The 21,097-nt window shown below is 35.7% G+C and overlaps 1 protein-coding gene across 2 annotated transcripts; it reads left to right on the plus strand.

The window, feature by feature from the left end:
• The first annotated feature begins 3,552 nt into the window (after positions 1-3,552).
• Positions 3,553-21,097, plus strand: SAC3B (SAC3/GANP/Nin1/mts3/eIF-3 p25 family). 2 transcript variants are annotated; one of them, XM_088849666.1, is made up of 14 exons: positions 3,553-3,735; positions 5,229-5,333; positions 5,830-6,064; positions 6,175-6,427; positions 7,466-7,566; positions 7,814-8,029; positions 8,202-8,429; positions 8,641-8,732; positions 8,806-8,899; positions 16,043-16,135; positions 17,500-17,679; positions 17,861-18,390; positions 18,507-18,621; positions 19,042-21,097. In XM_088849666.1, the coding sequence occupies exons 1-14, from the start codon at positions 3,647-3,649 to the stop codon at positions 20,845-20,847; spliced, it is 4,137 nt and encodes a 1,378-aa protein (XP_088705792.1). In that variant the 5' UTR covers positions 3,553-3,646; the 3' UTR covers positions 20,848-21,097. The 2 variants fall into 2 exon arrangements, with proteins under 2 accessions (XP_088705792.1, XP_088705793.1); XM_088849667.1 differs by having other exon boundaries at positions 3,557-3,735; positions 17,858-18,390.

The following is a 21,097-nucleotide window of genomic DNA, read 5'->3' on the forward strand; positions in this document are numbered from 1 at the left end:
AAATAAATATACTTATTCTATTTTGATCGTATAGTGATAAATATATAAATTGATAGCACTTGTCAAATTCACTAGGATGTGTGACTTCAAACAAAAAAATAAGTTAATTATAGCAATATTGACACCAAAAAAATTTGAAGAGCGTCAAAAGGATAAGTATTGCATTTATTTATGTCATTTTCCATTTAGCCTAATAGTACTTTAAATTTATTGAATTAGTAAATTTATTTTTTATGTGATTCAAAATGAAGCAGTATATTGTTGGGCTTGAATAATTTGTGACATTAATCGTTTATTTGGAAAAAGGGGCTTATTGATTTATTTATTTATTTTTGAATGGCATGAATATTTGGGTAAATATGACTACTAACCGACAAAAAAGGTAATTTATATTTTTTTGTATGTAGACTTTTTTATCAATTCCAAATTCCTATACACCAAGGTACTAGATTTAGAATAAAAATAAGGGGTTTGCTTAGAATGATTATAGTAAAAAAATTAACAGTTTTGCTCTGATTTATTATAATATTTCTATTATTTGCTAATGGATTTGCAAGGGCAACATTAGGTATGTCACTCTTTCTTTTGAAGTCTCATTTTTGTAAATTCACATGTAATTGTTAATATTTATTTAGGGATTTTATAGAATGAGACCACTTACATTTGGAATAGAGAGATTGCAATTACTTACAACTATCTGATGTGAAATCTGATAGCTTGGATATGTCACAAAGTTCGAGAAAAATTTATTTTGAACTTTGAGCTTGGTCGATAAAATAAATGTAGCCACCTAATTTCACATCAAATTGTCAATATTAATTGTGACAACCATGTAGAAAAAGTAAATGGGCTCATTTTATACTTTCCCATTTATTTATTTTATTTTATTTTTCCCATCGAATTATGGATTCGATAGTTGGGGTTGGTTACACGAAGCCTGGTCTTCCATTCTGCTCTATTAAAAGTATAATTATATTTTCTTTTGAAATCTCATTTTTGTAAATCCACATGTAAGTACTAATATTTATTTCTTTTTATTTAATTCTACCCATCAAATTATGGATTTGATAGTTGGGGTTGGCTATACGAAGCCTGGTCCTCGATTCAACTCTATTAAAGCCATGGTTAATTGAATAATACCACTCATCAATACTAATAAATTATATAACTTATTATTAAATAATTACATAATATTATAAATCAATTATCAATATTTTAATTAAATATTACTTATTCTATTATGATCGTATAGGGATAAATAACATAACTTTTATATTTATATATTTTATCTCAACTAATAGTATCCGTAAAAAGTAGTTAACACAAATATAATTAATCATTCTCATTCTATTAAAAACAACATAATAATTGAATGATACCTTTTCGAGAATGTTATTTCAAAATAAAAATTTATTCAATTATAACTATATCAAATCACGTGCAACGCACGTGCATAATACTAAAATATAGTATATATGACCCCTAATCTCAGCCATCGGATCTAAGTAGATGGCTAAGATGGCTTAAGTCATAATGTCACAAATTGGTTTTTAACCGTCAGATCTTGATCAGATGTATCATAGTTTTTTAGTTTATATATCATTTTAAAACAAAATGTGAGGAATGCATAGATGTGAAAGGGGCGCACATGATAAAAAATAATAATAAAATATTGTTAGTGATAAAAATTACCAGAATATCCCGAAAAATGTAGGGGCATTTTGGTTATTTATTTGTAAGGAAAATATTTATTTTTTATTTTCCCAGGTTCATCCTAATTTATTATGGGATGCCGAAAATTTCATCTAAAAATATTTGTAGAAAAAAATGAAAAATAAAACAGTGTTTGAAGGGTATGAACTAGTGGTTTAAAAAACGGATCGGTGGCCCGGATCGGGCACCTCAAAAACCCATCCGGATCGGTGAATCGACGATCCGGATCGGGAATCAGCCGAATAGATCGGATTAAGCCTTACAAAAAATCCAAAAAATTTATTAAAATTCATTATAAATGTTGTTTTTTAGGAATCCAACACGAAATCGAGGTACTACATTATTAACTTTCATTTTTTTTCATCAATATACGAATATTGAGATGTTCTTTTCCTGTATGAACTTATTTAAACCATTAAATTACATCACACAAAATAAAAATCATGGAATTACCATGGATGAAGTATATAATCATACATGGACTACAATAAAAAATGGTTTTTTGACAATAACATTTTAGTTTTTTTTGACAAAAACTTTTTATTTTTTTACAATAAATGTTTGTCGTATTGCATTTTTTTTTTTTTAGCAATAACCTTTTTTTTTTAACAAACAATACTTGTTGTATTACCTTTTTTTTTTTTGGATAAGAACTTTTTATTTATTTTTGACAATAACATTTTATTACTTTTTATTTTTTTGACAAGAAGAATAAATTTGACAGTAAAAGGAATTGATAAGAACCTCTCTTTTCTTTTCATTTTTTTACAATAAACTTTTTATTTTTTTGATAAGAAAACAAATTTGACAAAAAGTAAAATTGACAAGAACCTTTCATTTTTTCTTTTTACAATAAACCTTTTATATTTTTTATAAGAAAAAAATTGACAAAAAAAGAAAAAAACAATATTTCCAAAATTCAAGACAGCCACCCCATCCATATGAGGATTCAAACCAACGACCTCCACGCAATGCAGTGACGTGATAACCGCCATGCAAAATGGTGATATCAATAGTACAAAAAAAATTCTATAATATATAAACGTTTCAAGCTATTACCTTTTCATAATATTCCACATCGAAAATGTGGAAGAAAACCCAAGTGAATAAATGTTTATTCTCTAGAACCGAGCATTTCATGGTCATTTAATGGTATTGACACGGGGGAACCGATTCCCGTGTCGACTCGGGCAAGTCTGATACTACTCGTCGATTTTACAATCTTACTCTTAAAAGAATCGGCACTTCATGACGTCATAAAGCGAAGAACCGGATTCATAACGTCATGCGGTACGATTTGTTCTTCTTCTCTAGAACCGGGCATTTCAGCGTCTTTTAGTGAAATCGACATAGGGGGAACGTTTTTCGTGTCGACTCGGGAGAGTCCAATGCGACTTGCCGATTTTTCACTCATTAGTATGAAACATCATTATCGTTCGATTCAGATCAAATGACCAAAAAGTGAGTCACATATAACTTATATATTATTGGGGCTAGATAAAAACATTTCCCACCTTTAAATGGACCATCTCAACTTCAACTTTAAACTTTAACATTATGGTTATAAAAGAAATTAGGAATTTAAGTTCTAAAAATATTGTATATTACAACAAATAATCTAGACCATTCATTTTATCTTTATTTGGTAAGATCTGTACCATTTAATGAGTTTCAAATCTCATTATTAGTGCTGAAAATTGATTTTAGAGTCATTATGAAGAACCCAAATTACCAAAGTGCCTTTGGATGAAGATTTGAGGGGAGGCCTTATTTTGTTTTCATAAAGCCTAGGGCGTGTGAAACTTCATCCTTTAAATAATGCCCTTGGCATTAAATTGGCGAAACGAACCTGGCTGAGCTTATTTTTTTTCCCTCCTCTTTTATTTTGAGAGCGCAATATAGAGCGAGCTGCAGAGATTTACTTCGATTTTTCATGGCGTTTGAGAGTTTCGGTGCGAACCCTGGCCCCCTTGGTCCATCCCGAGCTAACCCTTTTAGCCACTCATCTCATGAAAACCAGAGGTATGATTATTCTCACAAAACTTTTCCCCCTTTTTTCCCCATTTTTATGGGTTTTTTCTGGTGGTACTGTGGTTCTAATTTCTAAATGCTACTTTTGCGTATTTTTGGCTACTAAATCAAGGATTGAATCAAAATAATTTGTTTCTTTTTGGCACAGTGCGGCTTAATTTGATCATTTATGTATGCCCATCTTCTGATTCCATTCTTGATGCAAATTTCGAATGTACAATGAATTGTTATCTTTTCTTGGTGTATTTTAATAGACCAATGTGTTTTTTTATATTGATAAACCTTCTATTTCAGTGAATTTACCAAATTATGAATATAAGTGTCGCGGTTCTGTCAGTCGTAAAAAATAATTCACCCTGCTTTTGTGCCCAGTTGTTCTTTTTTCTTTCAGATATATTCTATTCGTTATTCGAATGTGAGTGCTTTCTTTTTGGGTTTTAAGTGTTTGGATGAATGACACAAATGGGTGGCAAAATTCTTTTAAGTAGTAAAATCATTTGTATATTGTCAAACATATGGATGTTAAGAGTGATATTTTCGATCTTCTTTTTAGTTGTCTTTTTTTTTATTATACATATATATCTTTAAATTTGCAGACATGCCATAAATTATTCCCTTCTCATTTTCTTTTTCTGGTTGAGAAAGATTTATATTTATTTTTGGTCTATGTTTCAAAAATTTTATCTAGCCAATATTCTGTTTCATTATTCATTAACAGGTTATGGTCAATCTTGTTTTAAAAATGATGTATATCTCTCATTGATCAAGAACAATGTCACATCTCTACTTTCTTTTTGTCACTCATTTTTGTTGTGATGGTCATTGCTATTTCTCATTAATCAAGAACAATGTCACATCTCTACTTATTTGATTCTTTATCATCAGTTTTGTTGCGATTCTTTTTACTATTTTCACTTCTAGCTTTTAAGAGGAATGAGGTGCATTGTAACTTTTGTATTGGCCTAAATGATGGCTAGACCGCTAGAGATTGCTAGTGTCTGAGTAGAGTAGTCTCAAGCCTGTACTCAAATAGCTAGAGTTTTGTGACATTTTTAGTTCTTTCACATACTTGTGCATTTGATGCGATTCTTTTATGTATTTATACTTGTACATAAAAAAAACATTTATGGTAGCAGTCACCCTGTATTTAATTGGTAAAATATCTAGTTATTTTTCTGATATAGAATGGAGCAGATAGCCATCCATTGTTGGGCTTTTGTCAAGGAAGGGATGAATTAACATTTACCTTGGGATTTTTTTGGTTTGATATGTTACTGTAATGTTTCCCCATGGTTGTTGAGACATACTGTAACCATTAAAAAAATGGGGGAAAACCGAAGTGTTATACCCTTACGTATGTGCCCTGCAGATGATAAATGTGCTTGATATAATAAATTTTTGTTGTCCTCGTGGTGTATATTCTATCATGTTCTTTATCATTTATTCTTCTATCCATGAAGTTATGGTGTGGACTTTCCATCCAGGGATGATCCTATTTATGCTCCAAAGAGGTCTCGGTCGCCTCCTCTACCTCATGAAACTGATAAATGCTTTAGTAATCATCAGTTGCCTTCTGAAGAAGTTGTGAGGTATGTGCAATGGCTCTTTGTTCTCATTGTTTATTTGATGTCACAAAGACTTATGTTCATTCTTCTACTTATATGGGGGTCGAGCCTGTTGGCACAAGTTTGGTTTAGGTTATGCCTATTAATATAATTCAAAATAATATTTTAGATCAAGGCATGCATCTTTAAACATGATTTCCATTTTGGATTGATTTAAGTCATGCATACAGATACTGTTAGTACGGCAGCGATAATGCAAATGCACAAAAATAAGCATGTTATACACAATTAAATGGACAATATCTACAAAATTCACTATCTTTTTCTTGGCAGTTTGCAAGAAACCATACAAATCTTATAAGTTATAACTATACAGTTGTTTCTGTTATCATTTATCCATTTGTTATTGGACTTAATTGGGTTGCTGCAGCGCTGCTATCCCTATCTCTGTTGCTAAATATATGATCAAGTGAACCTAGTTGTCTTCTTTTTTCTTAATGTTTTTACTTTCACTATTCAGTCCTGCTCCATCAAATGGAAATCAGCTGAAGCCTTCATTAATCGATACCAGTCCACAAGCTCAACGCAAATCAACATCTCCTTGTGGGCATCACAATGATGCATGGTATAGTGGAACCAAGTCTCCACCTTTGGCTGCTGGATTTCAAGCTTCCAAAAGGACCAGATCACCTTCTAATCCTCATGAGGATGGTTACTTCATGCCCAATTCTCGTTCTACTAGCAATGAGATGGAAAGTTAAGTTTCTAATAGGAATTTTTCTCCTAATAATTATTTATAGTTTGCTGAATTTTTTGAATTGCTGCCAATCCAATAAAATTTATTTTCAACTGCTTTCTTGAGTGCAGGGAACTGCAAGCAAAAGCTAGGCGGCTTGATCGTTTTAAAGACGAACTAAAAGAGAACATAGAATATAGTCCTGATTTTTCAACCCCTAGAACTATAGGAAATAAAGCTCTATCAAATTCAAGAGAGAAATCTAGGCCAATTACAGGGACTATTTCCCCCTTATCTGATCCGGGGGGCATGGAAACTACTTTTGATGGAGAAGTCGAACCATCCTGTGTTGTAGCTGGGCTTTGTCCTGATATGTGTCCAGGTATGTTATTTTATCTGTGTGTGTGCACGTTGTGCATGCTTGCTAAACATACCTCATTTCTGATTGGTGAACTACTGTTATATCATTGATTTAGTTATAATTCCAAATGGGTATGGTTCCAAACTTATCACTGAATTAACCTTGGTTTTCGTAAACCTGCAAATTCGAGGTATGATAGTGGAGTAGGGTGAGATGGTCAGTGTTCATCTCTCATCCACTTTCTCCCTACTAGGGGTAAATGGCATTAATGTCAAGGTAGTTTTATCATTTAGAGAAAAGTCTGTTTCTCCATTTCTCTAATAGAATTCTTTTTGAAACCAGCTTTATGTTATAATTTCTTTAACGTCCCATAATTTGTTATGCCTTCTCTTCTCTCGGTTCGAGTAGCTTGAAATCTTCTCTTTTTTGTTCATGTGTTTTTTCCATAAGTTTTTTTTTCTGGAAAAGCTTGGGTAGTGTTTTCACGTACAGGAAGTCTGTGTTTATAGATATTTGCAATTTGGGAAAGAATCAGGTAGTTTCGATCCTTTGAGTAAAGATGAAATGGGAGTTTCTCCATTTCACCAGAGCTGATGAAAATCTCTAGAATTCTTTTGAAATCATTTTGTAATTTTTTAATGTCTTGTCTTTGTTATGCCTTCATAGCCTGAGTAAATTGAAATGCTTATCTTCTCTTCCACTGCCTGCTTTTCTTTATTGGTTGCAGTAGAATGCTTAGCAAGTTGGAAGAGTATACATAATTCAATGCAACATAGCATGCACTACTTGGAAGGCATATCCACCATCCATCCTTGATGATGTATGGTGGATATTAGCTCCACCCATGTGTCCGTCCCAATGGGTTCTACTATGGCTAAACTTGAGCTTCCATTCGACATGTTTGATGTAGATGCCGCGTTGGAGTATTGTAGACCATACTCCATTCATTATCATTTAATTCCTTTACTACTATGTTATTGCTATTTCTTTTTTCTTGGAATGTATTCTGTTTGATAATTTTGCCTTATGTGGTGGTTTCTTTTTTCCCTCTTTTATCAGAACCCGAAAGGGAAGAGCGTGGGCGCAAAGGTGATCTTGACAAGTATGAACGTCTCAACGAAGATAGAAACCAAACATCCAAATTTTTGGCTGTGAAAAAGGTCTGCTTTTGACCAACTTGCAGGATTTTATACTATGATCTGTTGGACCATGAAAAACCATTGTCAGTTGTTGTCATCTTTTTCCAGTGAAAATGATTGGCAGATGTAGAGAGTGGGACTCAACAATAGGGTCCTGTCATGTTCTGATGGTCCCACGCTCTCGAATACTGTCCATTTTTTAGTATACTTTCATTTGATTAATGTTGAACGGAAAACATCATTAATATTCTTTTTCTGGTAAGTTCAGTATACTAGGACAGCCGACAGAGAAGCTCACTTGATACGACCCATGCCAGTCTTGCAGAAGACTGTAAATTATCTTCTAAATTTGCTCAATCAGCCTTATGATGACCAGTTGTTGGGCCTGTATAACTTCTTGTGGGATAGGATGAGAGCAATCCGAATGGACCTAAGGATGCAACACATCTTCAACCGAGATGCAATCTTAATGCAGGAACAAATGGTCTCTCTCTCTCTCTCTCTCTCCTCTCCCAACCCCCTACTAAAAAAAAAGGTTTCTGCGTTTACCAGATTACTATAGTTTATCAATGTGAGACATGATGACCATAGTTTATAGTGATGCATTTTGTATATTGGCCACAACGATTCAACAATTTTATGCCTGCTTGTGCCAGATAAGGTTTCATATTATAGCCATGCACGAGCTGTGTGAGTATACAAAGGGAGAGGGATTCTCTGAGGGCTTTGATGCACATCTCAATATTGAACAAATGAACAAGACATCGGTGGAGCTGTTTCAAATGTATGACGACCATAGAAAGAAAGGAAATAGTGTGCCTACTGAGAAGGAGTTCAGGGGCTATTATGCTCTTCTTAAGCTAGACAAGCACCCAGGCTACAAGGTAATTTATCTTAGGAAAGTACACGATAATGCAGTATGGTGTATGGTTCTCCTTAGGCTTCTATTGTCTGTTCTCCAGACAGTTTATGGCTCTGTTCTATTTTTATCATACTATGCTCAATTATGGTATATTTTTCTGGAGTAATTGTAAGATTCGTACTTGAATATTGGTTTGATGGTTTTATGTTGTCATGTTGGTATCTCTTTGTTAGGTGGAGCCTGCAGAACTCTCCCTTGATCTAGCAAAGATGACTCCTGAAATAAGAAATTCGTCTGAAGTCTTGTTTGCTCGTGCTGTTGCAAGGTGTTCTTCTTTTATTTCTTCATTGTTGAAGATATTTTGGGAATGCTGATGCATTTTAGCTATATGGTTTCAGAGCTTGCCGGACGGGTAACTTTATCGCCTTCTTCCGACTTGCTAGAAAGGCAACTTACTTGCAAGCATGCTTGATGCATGCTCACTTTGCCAAGGTATATTATATTCTTCCAAATTACTTTGCATAGATGAATGAGTAATATGCTCACGAGTACATCGTGTGATGCCTAATTGTGCTTGGGTTGGCGAATAGGAGTCATCATTTTCGTAATTCGTACGTATCACTATGATCAGCCTGCTTTCGCTGTAAAACAGAAATTGATGAAATCTGAAAACTTCATTTTAATCGTCTGATAAAAGATTGGCACATGCATTTTATAAGCAAAGGCTTACTCATTTGTATATTTTCTACTTCACAATTGAACTCTTGAAGTCTTAGTGTATTTTTGAGCCCGAGTTTAAAAGAAATTATCAAACAATATTTCAACAACTGGGTTCCTTTGAACAAAAAAGTGTTTCCTCAGTAATGGCCAGCCTATTACCCTTGACGAAAAATTTCTTGGAAACATTCCAATCAGGAGTACAAGATGTAAAGGCTGCAATTATTTTGAATATGAAAATGAAAGGCATGCTATTCTTTCCCTTTCTCCTTACATATTCCGGGATCATGAAGCCAGATATTTAATCCCTGACAAATCCCTTGAGCAACACTTCCATTCCCATGAAATTAGAGGATCATTAGCATGGAAAGGTGATATGTTTCCGACTGATGAAATAGTGCAATGGGGAAGAAGTTTCTATGATTTGTATCGAAGAGATAGTTATTAAAAACTGGTCCACATAGAAGAAACAAACCACTGTAACTGTTATATCCCTGTTTTTAGGCCCATTCATCTAATTCCTATTGTTATCCACAAAGAAATTGAAATAGATGAGTGGGACCATCTCAAGCTTCGACCTTCAGTAGAAGAAAAGATTCTTATTGAAGAATGGCAGGGTGATAATGAGGTTGATGAGGAGGTAGGATAGTCCCAACCTCCTACTTTTTATGAGTATGATGATGAAAGAGAAAATGCTGTAAAGTTAAGCTCTAGTGCTGGAGATTGTTCAACTTCTTTCTCTTTGGTAAGAATTTCTGAATCTTGCGAATTTTATAATTCCAATTGGCCCAGACATTCTTCAACCTATGCTTCTGATTTTACTTCATCATTGAACTTTTCAGAAATTCCCGAAATTCAAATTATAGTCTTCTTCTTCTTATAGTTTCTTCTTTTTTCCCTTGTTTTAGAACAAGAAGGTTTTGTTTGTAAATATTGTAATATAAAATTATTTACAAATTATTTACAATAATACTTATCCTTCCTGTGAATAGAGAAGAAATATATCCAAAGAAGGAAAATTATTACTCTACTATAACTCCTATGAGGAAATAATTGTCTAATCTTTTGATGAAATTTTTGTTTGGCACTTGAAGAATTTAATGGATATGAAAACCGTTCTGCCTTTGGAACTGTTCTAATCATCCATTTTTCTCTGGTTAAAGCATCTGGGAGACAATAATCCTTGCCAGGAACTCTTTTGATTGTAAAATTGTATTGGGAAAGTAAAAAATTGCCACCACCCATTCCTTTGTAGTTTTGCGCTGTTGATCAATTTTTTGTTCATCAGACTTGCCAGATTTACTGAATCAGTTCTCAATATATACTGCTCTCCTATTAGATAATTATGGAATTTTCTCAATCCCCTTACTGCTGCTAAAATTTTATTTTATGCAGGCCAACAGTTTATATCAAGTTTTTTAAATTGGCTGCTTGTATAGGCACCAAACTTTGGGCAAATAATTTTAATATCTTTACCTCCTTGGTAGCATCTTCATCCCATTTAAAGGGTTCTCTGCTCATGCATTACCGAATGTGTTAGGTTTTTTCTGAAAGGGATGGAATATAGTCCTGAAGATAGTTTACATAACCCAAAAATCCATGGCATTGCAATTTGTCCCATAGGTAGTCTGGGACTTCTCTCTTTTGAAGGACATGAGGTTGCATAGTAATTTTCCTTCCGATAAATGTATTCCAAGAAAATTGACTGAATTTGTAGCCACTTGAAATTTGTCTTTGGAGGAGGAAAGACCAATACCGTGGTCGTGTACAAGCTGAGCAAAAATCTTTAAATGTTGTATATGATCCTCCACATTATTAAAAAAACCCAAAAAGTCATCTGTATAGTTTGCAATGAAATTTACATATGGTTTGAAGATGGAAACCATCCTTATCTGGAACTGAGGGAGCATTCTTCAGCCCAAATGGCATTACGAGCCATTAAAATACGCCATCAGGGGTAGAAAAGGTTGTTTTATGAATATCTTCTTCTGAAATCTTGATCTGATGGTACCATGTTTTGCAATCAAATTTTGAATTTTTTTTCTTTTTGGCTACCCTTCCATAAATGCTTTTTTATTAGGCAGTGTCCATGTGATGTCTATTGTGACATTAGTAAGATGGATATAATTTATCACCATTCTGCCTTTCCGTCGTTTCTCCTGACTATGATGCCTGACTATGAATAATTAGATTCTGATGGGCTTACTTTGAACTAGATGGGCTTACTTTGAACTAGATGGGCTTATTCATTCTAATGGGCTTACTTTGAACTAGATTCTTATATATCGTTGGGATATGAGCCATAGGAGAATCCTTATCCCATTTGTCTAAGGGGTGTTTGCACAACCATTCTTCAATTCTCCAGTTATGTGTTTTACAGTATTCAATTGTGACCTAGCTTCTAAAGACATCCCTTTAATTTTTGTGATTGACTCATATTTTTCTTGTTCCCTTTCAAACTGTATCTTATTTGTCATGATTTTTGTAAGAGAAGGATTTTTTTTGGATTTTGTTGGTTCTCATTATGAAAGATGGTAAAATCCTGGGCACTATATGCTTTTCTTCTTCAGTAGTAAAAATACAACATATTTTCTGAAATTGTATATGGCCTCATTTCATCTAGAGTCACAATATATTTTTATTCTATATCCAAAAATAGTTCAACTTTATTCCAATTATTATTTACATCCACAACCACTTTTACTTGAATGAAAAGGACATTTTGAGCCTTCACAAATTCTTTTATCCGATAAACTTGCTCTTTCCGCAAAGAGGTTGTCGCAGGTTTATCACAAAAAATTTGAAAATCTCTTTTATAATTGCTTTGAGAATTCTATTTTATTTCATCGATTTTCGATTGACCTTAAACTTTCCCTTAATCCATCCCATACCCGAGTTGTGTTAGGTAGGCAACCATCCTAAAATTTTGTCAAAACTTATCATGAATCCTGAATCGACAATATCTGCTTATGCTAGGGCGTTCCCTAGAAGCGACACGCTGTATTGGAACCCGGATACTATGAGAAATGAAGAAGGGATAGCTAGGGTGTTCCCCAGAAGCGACATGCTGTACCCGACCCCAGGTACAGTGAGATATGAGCAAGGGTTAGCTTGTGTGTTCCTCAGAAGCGACACGCCTCAGCGCTGCCTGGTTGCGGTGGAAAAGAAGCTAGTTCAAGAGAATAAGATTTGTCTAGCCACATGGAATGTAGGAACGCTTACAGATAAGAGTACAAAGTTAGTGGATACAATGAGACGAAGGAGAGTAAACATAGTTTGTTTACAAGAAACTAAATGGAAAGGAGAAAAGCTAAAGAAATAGATGGGTATAAACTTTGGTATACAAGAAAGGATATAATAGAAATGGTGTAGGCATAATAGTAGACAAAGATTTAAAAGATAAAGTAAATAATGTCAAGAGGCTCTTATTAATTAAACTTGTATTATGGAAAAAGATTACTAACGTAATTAGTGCTTATGTACAAGTAGGATTAGATGATAGAATTAAACAAAGATTTAAAAGATAAAGTAATTAATGTCAAAAGGCTCTTATTAATTAAACTTGTATTAGGGAAAAAGATAATTAACGTAATTAGTGCTTATATACAAGTAGGATTAGATGATAGAATTAAAAGACAATTTTGGGAGGACATAGATGGAATAGTCCAAGACATACCAAATGGAGAGAAGACCTGTTTAGGAGGGGGCTTAAATGGTTATGTAGGGGAGGATAGTAGAGGATGTGAAGAAGTACATGGGAGAGATGGGTTTGGGGAGAGAAATGAGATGTATGAGACTATTCTAGATTTTGATATGGCTAATGACCTAGCAATAACAAACACTTTAAAAAGCAAATATTTAATAACCTATAAAAGTGGATCACGTAAAAGCCTGATAGACCTCTTCCTAGTTAAGAAAGTAAATCGACCATTATATAAAGACTTCAAGGTTATCTCAGGAGAGAGTTTGACTATCCAACATATGCTCATGGTTATGGACGTCTGCATAAAGACATGGAAGAGAAGGGGTGAAGTAATGGGTATCCAAGAGCTAGGTGGTGGAATTTAAAAAATGAGAACATAGACTTATTTAGGGATGAATTAGTTGAAGAAAGAAAATGGAACTCTGAACATGATGTCAATGTAATATGGAATGAGATAGTTGACTGTATCAAGAAGTGGCAAAAGAGATTTTAGGAGAATCTAGAGGGAAAAAGAACTTCGATAAGGAAACTTGGTGGTGGAGTGATGAGGTTCAAACGGTCATTAGCGAAAAACGATCATATTATAAAGCTTGGCAGTGTAAATAGAAATGATTAAAACTTAAATAATATAAACACATGAAGAAAAATGCTAAACAAATAGTAAGTAAAGCTAAACTTAAGGCATATGATAATCTATATAATAAACTGGGAATAAGAGAAGGTGGAAAAAATGTCTTCATATTATCAAAAATAAGAGAGAAAAAATGTAGGGATCTAAACCATATTAAATGCATTAAGAGTGAAGATTAAAAGCTCTTGGTGAAGGATCTCGAGGTCAATGAAACGTGGAGAGTGTATTTTTAAAAATTATTAAATGACGAGACAATGGGAACATAGCTGTAGAAGGAACTGTTGATACAAATAAGGGTGGAGGTCATAGATTCATTCGTATGATTAGGATGTTGGAAGTGAAATAAGCTTTGAAAAGGATGAAGATAGAAAAGGCTTTAGGACTAGATGTATCCCAATAGAAGTTTGGAAGTGCATAGGGGTCATTGGCATTTACTGGTTGACAAAACTATTCAACAAGGTGTTGCGAACAAAGAAAATGCCAGATGAATGGAGAAAAAGTATTGTGGTACCTATTTACAAGAACAAATGAGACATACAGAAATGTGTGAACTATCGAGGGATCAAGTTTATGAACCATATTATGAAGCTCTGGGAGAGAGTGGTCGAGCAATGACTAAAGCATGAAACGAGTGTATCTGAAAATCAATTTGGTTTTATGCCGGGAAAGTCAGCAATGGAGGCTATTTTCCTACTTAGGCAACTGATTGAGAAGTTTAGTGCGAAAGGAAAAGTCCTCCACATGATCTTTATTGTTCTAGAGAAAGCTTATGATAGAGTACCTCGTGATTTGATTTGGCGGGTGTTGGAAAAGAAATGAGTCTCCAAACGCTATATCGACTTGGTAAGAGATATGTATGATGGAGCGCTAACTAGTGGATAAACCAGTGAGTTTTCAGTGACAATAGGTCTGCATCAAGGGTCAGCATTAAGCCTGAACCTCTTTGTTCTAATTATGGATGATTTAAGTAGGCAACAACAGGATGAGGTATCATGCTGCATGTTGTTCATAGATAACATAATTCTGATTGATGAGACCCGAAACAACGTTAACACAAAGTTTGAACTTTGGAGGGATGCCCTGGAATCCAAATTTTTTAAAATTAGTCGGACTAAGACGGAGTATATGGAATGCAAGTTTAGTAATAATAGGAGTATAGACGAGGAAGTACTTAAGATTGATGGCCAAGAAGCAGAAAAAGGACCGTACTTTCGATATGGGTTGATAATCCAGGAAAATGGAGCGATTGAGGAAGATGTCACACCCAGAATTTGAGCTGGGTGGGCGAAGTGGAGATGTTCAACTGGAATTTTATGTGATCGCCGCATACCAATGAAGCTGAAAGGTAAGTTCTATAAGACAACTGTGAGACCAGCTTTGCTCTATGGGGCGAAATGCTGAGCGAACAAAAACACTATACCATTAAAATGAGTGTAGCGGAGATGAGGATGTTAAGATAGATGAGCGGCAAGACAAGAAGGGTTAGAATTTGAAATGAATCCATTCAAGAGAATTTAGGAGGGCACCAATAGGCGATAAGATGAGAGAGAGTAGACTTAGGTGGGCTGGTCATGTGTGGCGCCAACCAAGTACAACACCTGTTAGGAGGTTGGAGTTAGTTCAAGTGGAAGGACTGAAAAGGGTAGGCCCAAAAGGGCATGGTTAGAAGTAGTCTGAAAAGATATAGGGACTTATGGCCTCACTGAGGGTATGATCTTTAATAGAGTAGAATGACAGATCAGGATTCGTGTAGCCGACCCCAATTAATTGGAAAAAGGCTATGATGATGATGATGACAGAGAATATAAGCAATTCATCAACCAAAGTAGAGAGGAAGAACTCGCACCTTCATCTATTATTTGATTAGAACAAGAAGAATCTTCACATTTTTCTTCACCTCTATCTTCTTGTACTCCTCCCTGTATCATTCTGATGGATGGCATAACATCTGCTTCTGCTATTTGGTCATCGCACCATTCTGCATCCAACAACATTTGTAATAAAGAAAATCTATTTTCTTCTGCTTCATTTTCATAGAAAACTGGGGGGTTCTTCAGGGTCAAAATCTTTAGTGAGAAGTTCTTTATTTATCCTGGAATCCTCAGGTTTTTTCGGAAGGAAGAAATTTTTTGTAATACTCATTTTCTTCTTTTAGAACCTTCATAAAAGTGGGAATGACAAAGCCATCTGTTAGGGTAAGTTGTAACTAAAAAACTGATCTTTTGAGTAGCTATAGAAAACGGTTCCTCAATTTTGGACCTCTAAAAGTATACGCTGTGTTTGACTTCCACTAATCATGACACTTTCATAGCCTAAATTTAAAAACTTTACGGACACTCGGAGTCATAATTTTGATTGAATCAACCTTAGTGTCCTTCTTAGTGTCTATAGGTAAGAGGGGGAGAATATGTACAACTTGATGCTGCTTGTGTTTGTCTTGCCAATATCTTTCAGTATTTCATTTCAAAAGAAGAAATAAAAAACTTTTTGTTGGCGTCTCGTTTATATCACCTTTTTGCTTTTCCCTGAATTTCTGTGGACCATTAACCGAGAAAATGCATAATGATCTTGTTTTTTTGAACAGTTACGAAGCCAGGCTCTTGCTTCCTTACACAGTGGGCTGCAGAGCAATCAAGGAATCCCTGTCGCTCAGGTTGTGAAATGGCTAGGCATGGAGGTGAGTAAAAGAAAGACTAATGTGATCTTGCTGGGAAATATTTTTTTATTTTTTTCATCTTTTCACGTTTTTTCTTTTTCTTTTCTTTAGGCAAAGATCACTTACAAGCAGTCTTATTACAATAACTCTTGCTTCAAAGAAAATAAAACTAACAAATTCAAGATCTTAAAACCTTGATGCCATTAAACCAATTTTCTTTAGACATATCCACAATTCTTTTGCTTGGGAATATAAAGATAATATAATTAAATATAGCAAGAAACAAAAAGAAAGTGCTGGAGATTACCTCAACTGGGCTTAGTAAACCCTACATCGAGTCTCCTCCTTCTGATGGTGCTCAAGATCTATGATCGGTCTCTTGATACTCCTACATATGGTAAAAGAAAGACTAATGTGATCTCAGTGACATATGGATCTCGATCTAAAACCAACTATCTAAGGCCTCAATGCCTTAGTCTTGCTCAAGCCCCTTTGGCTTGATCTTTTGAGAGATGAGAGATAGATCAAAGAGAGAGAGAGAGATCTATTAGCAAGGGGATCCTCCTTTTTGCTATCCAAAAATCAAACCACTAGAAGCTAACCTTAGCTTGGGCGTACTATCTAGAAAACTTATGCGTGCCCCCTTAGAAAAACTCAGGAGAGATAGATGTAGAAAACTTGGGTGTGCCCCTTTAGAAAAACTTAGGAGAGATAAATGATAAAACTTGGGGCGTGCCTCCCCTTTGGTAATCCAGAGAGAGAACTAAATTTAAGTAAGGGGAGAGAATTCTTAAAGAGAGAGGAGAGAATACATATGTAATTTTATGAAGGGGGAGACCTTATTTTATAGATTTTCTATGCCTTGGGATTTGCCTCAATTCGTAGGGTTAAATCTTGACCGTCGATCTAAGGAGACTTGTGGGATGAGAGATTTGAGCCATCTATCTCTTTGATATTTAAAACGGCTATTTATGTACATGCCTTGTGATGATATAACGATAATATTTTATCCCTGTCTCTAAAGGCTATTCATCACACGCAAGGGTCACACAGTCCCTTGGCTCGCATCAAGGGCTAACCCACTAAACTCTTCTCAGTAGATACCTATACCCAAGTACCTTGGATTTTTCCAACTCGGCTGCCCTAGCACGTCGAGCCTAGTCCGAGTATCGGCAAATCGCATTTGCCTAGTATGGTCCACAAGAGGATCACACTCCCACTGAGTTTATGTTTCACTATATAAAATTCTCATTCAAGCTCTCATAAGGCCTTTAAAGGCCACATAAACCCAACAGTGAGTCCCTCCAGGTAATCTTATATGGGCTTTTGTATGTTTATTGAAATTGACTGAGTCCTTACCTGGCCTATTCTTTTTTTACTCTCAGGGGGAAGATATTGAAAGCCTTTTGCAGTATCATGGGTTTTTAATTAAACACTTTGAAGATGCCTACATGGTGAAGGAAGGCCCCTTTCTTAATGCTGACAGGGATTACGTGACCAAGTGCTCACGGCTTGTTCACCTTAAAAAGTCAGCCAAAGTTGTTGATGATGTTGTTTCCGATCAGGTTATAGAGCTAGAGAGGACTTGCCCTTGTTCTTCATTTTATATATTTTTTTCAGAAGTGTCCTCTGTAATTTTAATTTTTTTTGCATTATTCATTTCCTCCAATAGGGTTATGTGGTCCAGTTTTACCTTTGCTCAAGTCTGATGGTGAACTTTTCTTGATTATATATCTTTTACAGCAGGTGACACACATGCAAGTTGAGAAAAGGACAGGCGATGTCATGGAGAAGCCTGACAAGAAAATTGGACATTTGATAAAATCTAAGTGGGTTGATTCAGCGGATGAAGGAATGCATGATAGTGATGCTGGCATTTTTCACAAATACAATCAGCATTCCTCGATGTTTAAAGCTCCATTACTGGTTAATAGTTCACCAGTGCCAATCAATAGTGAATTCATAGCCGATACATATATGGTGGAGTCACCCCAATTTGCCTCAGATCAAGATGGGTCCCAGCTTGTGGCCATGGAAATTACAAAAGAGTGCCAATTAACTGAAGATGATAACTTAATGGATCAGTCAATGGGACATAAGTATCTCCCTGAAGTAGATGAGGCTCCAGAGTTTGGCACTTCAAAGGTCATGGAAATCAAGAATACCAATGAAGAACCAGCTAGGTCAATGGCATTGATGGAGCATGTTGACAATGAGGTTGAAATGGTTAATCAGAAAGCTGAAGCTGACAATGCAAGACTAAAACTTATCATAAGGTTCTGAACTTTGTGAATCTAATTTACGCATTAGTTTCTTTCAGTGATCTAATTTAATCCGAAGTTTGCTCAGTGTTATTATAGCTGACCCCCTTTCTTTGTTTTTCACTGTCCAGAATATGGAAACAGTGTTCTAAAAAGCGTAGAGAGGCCCGAGAGCAGCATCAGTTGATGTCAAATGCTGCACTGAGTTCCCTGTCATTGGGACCACCAATTCGACCAAATAAAGCGGTACTTGGTTTTTCTTTTTCTCTTTTATCTCTTACGTAACCAATAAGGTGCTTGTTAATCATCAGAGGAAAAAGAAGCATTACTTGTTGAACCTGCTTCTGCTATTTCACCTTCTTTTGCTTCAATATTTGCCAGTCTTGTATTTTCTGGGAGCAGTTTTAACAATGTGGTTTTTTCTGAACCTGCTTCTTGTTTTTCAATTTCCTTTGCTTCAGTATTTATAGGTTTTCTGCACTTTTAAATATTCTGGCAAATTTCTACTGAATTTCAGATTCTGAGAACCAAACCTGTGACTATTACACCCTAGATTTCATTAGAACTCAAATCAAGTTTCTGCCCAACTTGGCCAATTGTCTGGTTGATGCAGTTTTTAAGTCAGTTTTCTGGTTTATTAGTCTCATTTTAATTCCCCTCATGCAGGAAACAAAACCTGTGGATGAACTTAACATCGACTACGTCACGAAAGAGAGATACTACAGACATGAGAAGTCATGGTCGAGGCTAAACGTTTCCGAAGTGGTTGTACCAGTACTTAAGGAGAGAAACCCAGATGCTAAATGCCTTTGTTGGAAACTGATATTGTGCTCTCAGGGGGAAATTCCAAATGGGCAGGGCTTGGGACACCGTAAGAATGCCAGTTGGATGGTTGGGTCATGGTTGCATGCCAAGCTTCTGGGTCATGGAAATGAAGATGAAAAAAATGATTTACTTGTTTCTTCTCCTGGTTTGTCAATTTGGAGGAAATGGGTGGTGAACCCAATAGATCGCAATCATATTTGTTGCCTATCTGTTGTGAAGGAAGTGAGTTTCGACAATACTGGTCCAGCTAAATTTAGCGAAGCAGTTGCAGGTGGAAGTGGGATTTTGTTCTTATTATCTGACTGCAACCGATGCGACCTTGAAAGAGCGAGACTTCATAAGCTCGTTATGTCATTGCCCTCTGGTTCTCGTCTCCCCCTACTCATCGCAGCCAGCACCATGGGTGAATATGAGGTTCTTGATCCTTATGCCATGATCACAAACAGATTGGAGCTTGGTAATTTGGATCAGACTAGGATAAATAGCTTCTCAATTATTTTCCTCGATAAAGCTCAGGGGATTGATGGGTTTTTCAGTGATGCCAATCTTAGAGAGGGACTTCAGTGGCTCGCTAACTTGTCTCCTCAACAACCAATCCTTCGACGGTTGAAAACCCACGACCTGGTTTTGAGTTACTTGAGTTCTTCCATGGAGATTCTCAAGAAAACTAACTTTTATGAAGTTAGTCCAGACCAGTGCATCAATGCCTTCAATGATGCTTTGGAAAAATCAGTAGATGAAATAATTGTGGCTTCACAGTGTAGTACCACTGGTTGGCCATGTCCTGAAGTTGATTTGCTTCAGGAATGTAGCAGGGAAGGTAGAATCGTAAACTTGTATCTACCAAGAATAGGCTGGAATTCTGCTGAGAAAATTGAACCTATCTTAGTTAACCTTAAGGCCTGCAAGCTTCCATTTTTTAGCACGCGGCAAATCTGGTATAATGAGTTTTTCAAGGGCAATTTTGCTGAAATTGAGGAAAAGAAATCAGTTCTCGAGAAATGCTTGAAGTGGTATCTTAACCATGGAAGCGGGATTATGGGGGAGGAAATGGCAGAAAGAGAGGCTGGGTTGATGGTGCAGAGATGTGCTTATCTAGTGAGAGAAAGACTAACATATCAGATAGTTCCCAGATGGCCAGTAATTTTTCGCCGAATTTTCAATTGGAGGCTATTGAATCTGACCAATGGAAGGTCATCAGCCATTTATATTTTGGAGCATCGGTTTAGGCCCATTTTGGAAGGAGATATGTCAATAGACTGGGCTCCTACTGAATTATCTTTTGATGAAATGTTAGAAGCAGGATGTGGGATTTTGGGATTTTTGGAAACTACTAACCAAGGGAATGGACTTATTGAGCCTGCTAGAGGAGGAGAAGGTGATTGGTTAAGATTTCAAGGCCACTTGTTGCAGAGTAGTGAGGAATTTAGAAATAATGAGATGTCACTAAGAAGTGAGATCCTTAGAAGTGAAGAGATATTGACAGAAGACGGTATTCTAACGAGTGATGTGTTTGATGAAAATGCCATTGAGAATGAGAAAAGGAGGATAGTGGGATGGGAAGAGGGTGATAAGCTTAACAGATTGCTAGAACAGTGTGACATCGTGCAAAGCAAGATAGATGAGAAGCTTGCCATATTCTTCTGAGAATGGCTCTCTCTCTTTCTCTAGAAATTTATGTTTTGCATTAACCCAAAAAAAAAAGAGATTAAATGTTGTGCCGGGGATGATAGTCAAGGACCTAGCCTTCTACTTCAGAGATGGCAGTGTGACCCAAGCGAAGTGAAGTTTTGTAGCCTTCTACTTCAGAGATGGCAATATTTTGACCCAAGAGAAGTGAAGTTTTGTACCTTGTTTGAGATCTGTTGTATCATAATGAAGCATAACCTTTTACCCA

This window comes from Amborella trichopoda, chromosome 1 (genome assembly GCF_054954075.1).
Source record: "Amborella trichopoda isolate Santa Cruz 75 chromosome 1, AtrichopodaSantaCruz75HAP2 v2.0, whole genome shotgun sequence".
In the NCBI taxonomy this organism is placed as follows: Eukaryota; Viridiplantae; Streptophyta; class Magnoliopsida; order Amborellales; family Amborellaceae; genus Amborella; species Amborella trichopoda.